Source organism: Lagopus leucura, unplaced genomic scaffold, assembly GCF_019238085.1.
Source record: "Lagopus leucura isolate 7727_CA_CO unplaced genomic scaffold, USGS_WTPT01 222-3_obj-0_obj, whole genome shotgun sequence".
NCBI lineage: Eukaryota > Metazoa > Chordata > Aves > Galliformes > Phasianidae > Lagopus > Lagopus leucura.
Genome location: NW_024963557.1, coordinates 1 through 5,905, shown reverse-complemented (window position 1 = coordinate 5,905; position 5,905 = coordinate 1). Strand labels below are relative to the sequence as shown.

At 41.4% G+C, this 5,905-nt stretch overlaps 1 protein-coding gene across 1 annotated transcript in view; it reads right to left on the bottom strand.

Moving 5' to 3' along the window:
* The window catches only part of LOC122191208 (butyrophilin subfamily 1 member A1-like), a gene marked incomplete at its 5' end in the record, with an annotated part of 8,263 nt that extends 2,805 nt beyond the window's left edge, over window positions 1-5,458 (bottom strand). The window contains 7 exons of the mRNA XM_042891430.1: window positions 31-51; window positions 602-622; window positions 974-991; window positions 1,172-1,216; window positions 3,404-3,457; window positions 4,372-4,527; window positions 5,195-5,458. Of these exons, the coding sequence (XP_042747364.1) occupies window positions 31-51; window positions 602-622; window positions 974-991; window positions 1,172-1,216; window positions 3,404-3,457; window positions 4,372-4,527; window positions 5,195-5,458 (579 nt within the window). The remainder of the gene's footprint in view (window positions 1-30; window positions 52-601; window positions 623-973; window positions 992-1,171; window positions 1,217-3,403; window positions 3,458-4,371; window positions 4,528-5,194) is intronic.
* Between the last annotated feature and the right edge of the window lie 447 nt (window positions 5,459-5,905).

Sequence of the window (5,905 nt, the reverse complement as noted above, 5' to 3'; positions counted from 1 at the left end):
GATGGCTTGCCAGGCTACAGTCCCACTCACCATTCTCCTTCTTCAGACTTGCTGCAGACAGAGAGGAAGGGGGAGACACCTTACTTAGCACCCCAGCATCGACAAAGGCTCTGGGAACAGGATGGGAAGCCCTTCATTGCAAATGCCTGAGGGCGAGCAGAAATACTCACCATACTTGGCACAGAGCCCCTCTGCCCAGTCCAAGAAGTCACCAAAAAAGGAAGAATCCAAGTCAGGTCCAGACCCACAAAGGTCCCAGGGTGCTGCCTGTTAGAGCTGCCCACCCCAGCCATGTACAACAAAGGCCTCTGGCAGGGAATTGGCTCAAGTCCATTCACACCCCTCCTCACAAACCTCTCATTCTGAATGGGATCACAAGTCACCTGCTCCAACCATCACTTCCCCCTGGCACACAGGACTCATCCGGGCCCACGCTCTCCATCCTGCCACCCCATCTCTGCTTTCTCTGAGCAGTCCTTTTTACACCCTCATCTCCTCCAAAGTCTCCACCAAACTCATTACAACCTCCAACAGAAACGCACATCCTAACAGCCTGCTGAGCAGTTGCAGGGGTAGCCAGCAGAGAGACAGTTCCACTCACCAATCTTCTTCTTCAGGGTCTCTGCAAGAAGAAAGGAGGAATGAAAGAGTACCTTGCTTAGCACCCCATCTTCAGAAAGACTTGGGAAGAAGTGTGGGAAGCCTTCGACAAGGCACACCGACACTACACCAACATTACATTATGCTGTAATTCCTCATGCACAGAGGCATTGTCGCACTGTCCTTCCTGTACATACCTTTCTCTGCATCTTCCTCTGCTCTTCTTTGTGCCAGCAGTTGCTCTGAAAAAGAGATCACTCTTATCTGCTCCAAAGTCTCCACCAAACTCATTACAACATCCAACAGAATCACACATCCCAACAGCCTGCTGAGCAGTTGCAGGGTTTGGCAGGAGTGAGACAGCTCTACTCACCAATCTTCTTCAGGGTCTCTGCAAGAAGAAAAGAGGAAAGGATGGAAATGTTGCTCAGCACTACATCGTCCAGAAAGACTTGGGAAGAAGTATGGGAATCCCTTAACAAAGCACACTCACAATGAAGGTGTAGACCTTCATTATTCAAGAGAACACTCATGCACAGTGCCACTGGGGCACTATCCTGCATGCACTCACCTTTCTGTGCATCCTCCCCTGCTCTTCTTTGTGCATGGAGCTCCACTAAAAAAGGGACACAGATATTGGTGAGAGTAATGACACCTTTCTTAGCAACCCATTCCCTAGAACTTTAGGGAAAAGGATGGGATGCCTTCAGCATGGCACGCTCATCCTCCACCAACCCCTTACTTAGTCAGGGTTTTCCCATGCAGGGTGGCTTTGAGGTAACACCTACATCACATCTCAATTGCCCTTTCTTTCCGGTTCAGACCAAGACTTAAACCTCACAGTCCCCTATTTGCTCTGTCATGGCATATACTGTACCTTGGGCTGCTTGCTCTCAATGTCCAGTGCTTAAAATCTTGACACAGGAAAAATGCCACTGAGAAAGAAGTCCAGTCAATATTTGAGTCCTAATATCATAAGCACATCCTCCCATCTAAACCAAATGCACAATAGGGCACAGAAGAGACCTGAGGCCATGGAGAGAACAAACCTTTGCACATTCCTCATTCTAATATGGAACTCACTCCATGGCCATTCTTCATTATTACACCATCAACACACACACTGATTTTTCTCTCGCTGTGTGCTAAAAAGAAAATGCATGAAAAATAGCACCTCAGTGGTTCCTTACTTCTCAGGGAATGGTAGTCAATTTCCCTGAAGTTTTTTCCATAGTGGTTCCACCTCACCTGTTAGATCTGCATTTATTAGTGTGTATTCTGGCCAGTTTGTGAACTGTGGTCTCCTGCCACAAATTTCTACAGACCCTGACAAATGTGTACTGTAGCAGGAGAACAGCCTTGCCTCAGAGATGAGGACAGCCATTCTGAGCTCTCACTTCAGTCCACCAAATGAACATATGTCCTACATACTCATTGTAAACCAATCCACTCACTCTACTGCATTCTTCCTTCTGTGGTCTGTGATATCTGACACTCATAAGGACCTTTCCTAACAAAGGACTGGACATTTTCTAGAGGAAGGGAAAGTCTGTGTGCAGCTGTATACCTGCCTTCCTTATATTACTTTGGATCTTCCTCCCTCAATGAGGTCTTCTGGGACAGTGGTTAGAAGGGAAGTAGCAAAAGCTTTTCCCAGCGCCATGGTTGCAGAACTATTATAGATCGCTTCTCAGGAAGGTCCGTCTTAAAAGCAAACTCCTTAAAACTTCAATATGCATCAACCCTGCAATTTGCCAGAAACTGAGATATATATCCCAACTAAATGCTATCAAGTCGTCTCACATCTGAATGTGAAATACACATCTGTATTTAAAAGACAAAATAAAATAAAATAAAATAAATCAAGAAAACTCAGTTGTGTCAATGAATGGATGCCAGAGGATCATTTGGAAAATCTGTAGTACAAATGCTAAAAATGGAACTACACTGTTACCGTAGTGACAGAACCTAAAAACATGGAATGTTATGGCCCCAAAGAAGTCAGATTTGCATTCTTTTTTTTTTTTTTTCTTTTCCACATTTACACAAAATGATGCAGATATTGCTTCATATAAAATGCCCCAGAGGCTTTCTTAGTGTTCTTCAGCATCATTGGCATTCTCAACAAGCAGAAATCATATTCTCTCTTCTGCTGCACACAGGAGACAATTTTTACTTCTCTCCAGGTAATAGTAAGCTTGTCAAACTATATAATTTCAATTTCAGTTAAAATATTTGCACATGAAAATTGGTTTTGGTGAACTCTAGAACTCTACACATTAGGAAGGAAAAATGAGAGTGTGAAAAGATACCCAATTCGTAACATCTGAGCAGACAGATGCCCAGTTAATAAGGAATGTTTCTGTAGTTCATTACTAAGCCAGAAAAGAATAAATAGAAAGGAAATAAAATAAATAAAAGGAAAGATGAGACAATGAAAACGGTATTTCATTTGAGAAAACCAACTTCAGAATGTCTGGGTGCTAGAAACACAAAGGACTGGAGAGGCAAAGGACAACATTGTTCTGTGAAGGTGAGGGAAGATGTTGATTTTGGAAGATGGAAAGCTATGGGGTGCATCTGGAAGGCGGAAGCCACTCCTGAGTGAATTCATTAACAAAAAGATTCTCTTGAAGGAATCCAGAGCTGTGAGTTTCTTGGAAAGAATGAGTTATCTCCAACACAGGATGTCTGTGCCACTTGGGAGGACAATAGAAGGTCGGAAATTCTGGGTGAGAAGGCTATCAAAATTTCTCTGCTACGAACTGTAAACTGGGGGCTCTGGCATGGTGGAATAGCTTACCTATTGCAATAATGAAGCAAAAGAGATAAAGAATCCAGAGCCAGTCATGGTTTCCTAAGAAAGGGAGAAAAAGCAATTAAAAAAAAAAAAAAAGATAAACAATTTATTGCAATGTAATACAGGTGTAGAGTGGCAGTGGAAGTCATCTAATCTGTGCCATCTGGACATGGCTAACAGAAGAACATTTTTAAAAATAATTACTCATCTGGGAGAGTGATGAGGACCACAAAATATTTTAAAGAAAGCTTAGACATAGCACTGAAGTTTTTGTATTATACCACTTCTTAAACACCCTGGAGATAAACGAGGAAGGAAATATCTGGGAATTTTTAAATTAATGCTGATTTTGCAATCATGTCTCCACTGTTATTCAAGAGCCTGCCTGTTTAGCAGACTATTTCTGAATCGAGTAATATTGCTGTAAGTGATACCATAAAATTGCTCTATCTTAAGTTGAATTTCAAAGCTATGACTGAGTAGAACTAACAGAAGATGGCCTGAGCGGTCCTTTCCAATATTAATGATTTCATGCTTCTATGATTCTGAAGGAGCTCAGCCCTAGCCTTGCTGCTCAATATCATCTTTCGGTCAGAATAATTCTTAAAGAGCTTAATACAAAAGATCTGTCAGCATTGAGAAGTAGATATTCACGGTGGGAAACAGGATAGATGCACTCAGCTGAGGAACCCACTGTCTTCCTGGCTTTCCTGGCATCCCTTGGTGCTCTTCCCTTTGCAAACAGAAGTTGGATAGTTCCATACCGTATCTATAGAGCTACTGATTTTCTCAGATTATTGAGCAATAGTTGTCTGAATTGAGCCAACTGTTGAGTGTTGTTGGAAACAGGGTGAAATAATTCACAGCATTAGGCCCATCCTTCTTATTAGGGTAGGATAATGTGAGAAGAGGGCACTTTTCTCCAACATAAAAGGTTTAAGTACAAGAAATAAATCTTAATTGCTGCATACCTGACTGCTGAACAACATGTAAATAGGATTCCCCATTAGTTGTCAAGTCAGAAGGTGCTAGATGTCCACCATATATCTCATCAGAGCTTTCTATTGCAAAAATATTGTACTTCTCCTCTAGGATGCTTGTCTTGATCAATGAAGATAGATGTTCTCCTGGGGAAATACCAAAATAGCCTTGGGATTTACACAGACACCTCTCATTTGGCTCTTGTACATACAAGTACGTACAGTGCTTGGCTTTTGCCTAATTATTTCATTCAAAGAACCTGTAACAAAGGCAACTGATCACTCTTGCATTGGGCATAACGCAGAAATAACGAGTACAACAAGAAAGAGATTTCACAGAGCACCCACAGCTTTGTTGCTGCTTCATCTGCCATGAAACACATCTGGCCTTTGAGCATTTAATTTTAAAAATTTCAGAAGCAACAGGAAGAATTTTTATTTTTTCACTTGCAAATGTGTAACTTCCTGCCTGAACCAAGACGGATTTTCACAAAAAGCTTTTCAATATAATCAGCACAGATAATAGAAATTATTGGCTAGACATTAGGAAAGCTGTATTTGTCACCGTTCTCCATGACTGAGGTGGCATTTACAGTAAAAAAGAAGATTCCCTTGGAATCACACTATCTTTTCCAGTTTCCTGAGTGCAGGAACCCTGCACACACAAAAAAAAACACACATATTCACACTGTTAAAAACGAGTGAAATCTCTGAAACGCTTAATTTGTGGGTGGCATCCCTGCCCACATCAAAGTTGTTAGGAATACAAGGTCTTTAAGGTCCCTTCCAACCCAAAATGATTCTAGGAACCTACCAGTTCGGTTTATCTTTTCTTTGATGAGCATAATGACACATTTCACATCTACGTCATCACAAGGAACTGCCACGATGCTTTGTACTACAAAAAGATCTGTCTCACTCCAGGTGATGCTGGTGTTGATCTCCATATGTTTTTTGCCTCCTCCATAGGTTGTCCAAATGACTTGAGGCTTTGGGTACCATCCTTTTGAATTACATGTGTAGCGACACAAGCTCTCCTCTTGCTGATCCTTTACCAAAGCTGGTTTGTTCCCTATTGCTGTAATGGAGTTATTGAAATGAGGGACAGAAAAAATACTCTGCATAACTCCTAAGTAAGTTATATAAAAGCAAACAGAAAAAAAAAAAAAAGAAACAAATAAATCTGAAAGTGTCAATACACTGCTCTAAATATTCATGGCACATAGGAACTACCATACATGGCCAGACAAAAGGGTCATTTAGAATCTTACAAGGAAAAGCACCATTGGGAGACACCACACATGGTGAACCACAGGGAAGTGGAATGGTGAGAAGTCAGGAAGACTATATGAAAATTTGAGAAAACAGGGGAGTCTCCATATTACTGAGAGGGGATGTAATACAGACCAATTAAAAAGGAACAGTGGGGAAAGAAAGAATAATAAGGAATTGTTCTCTGTGTTGTCCAGTAAAAAAAAATAGCAGGTGGCATATTCATAAATAAAAGTAAATGAATGAATGAATA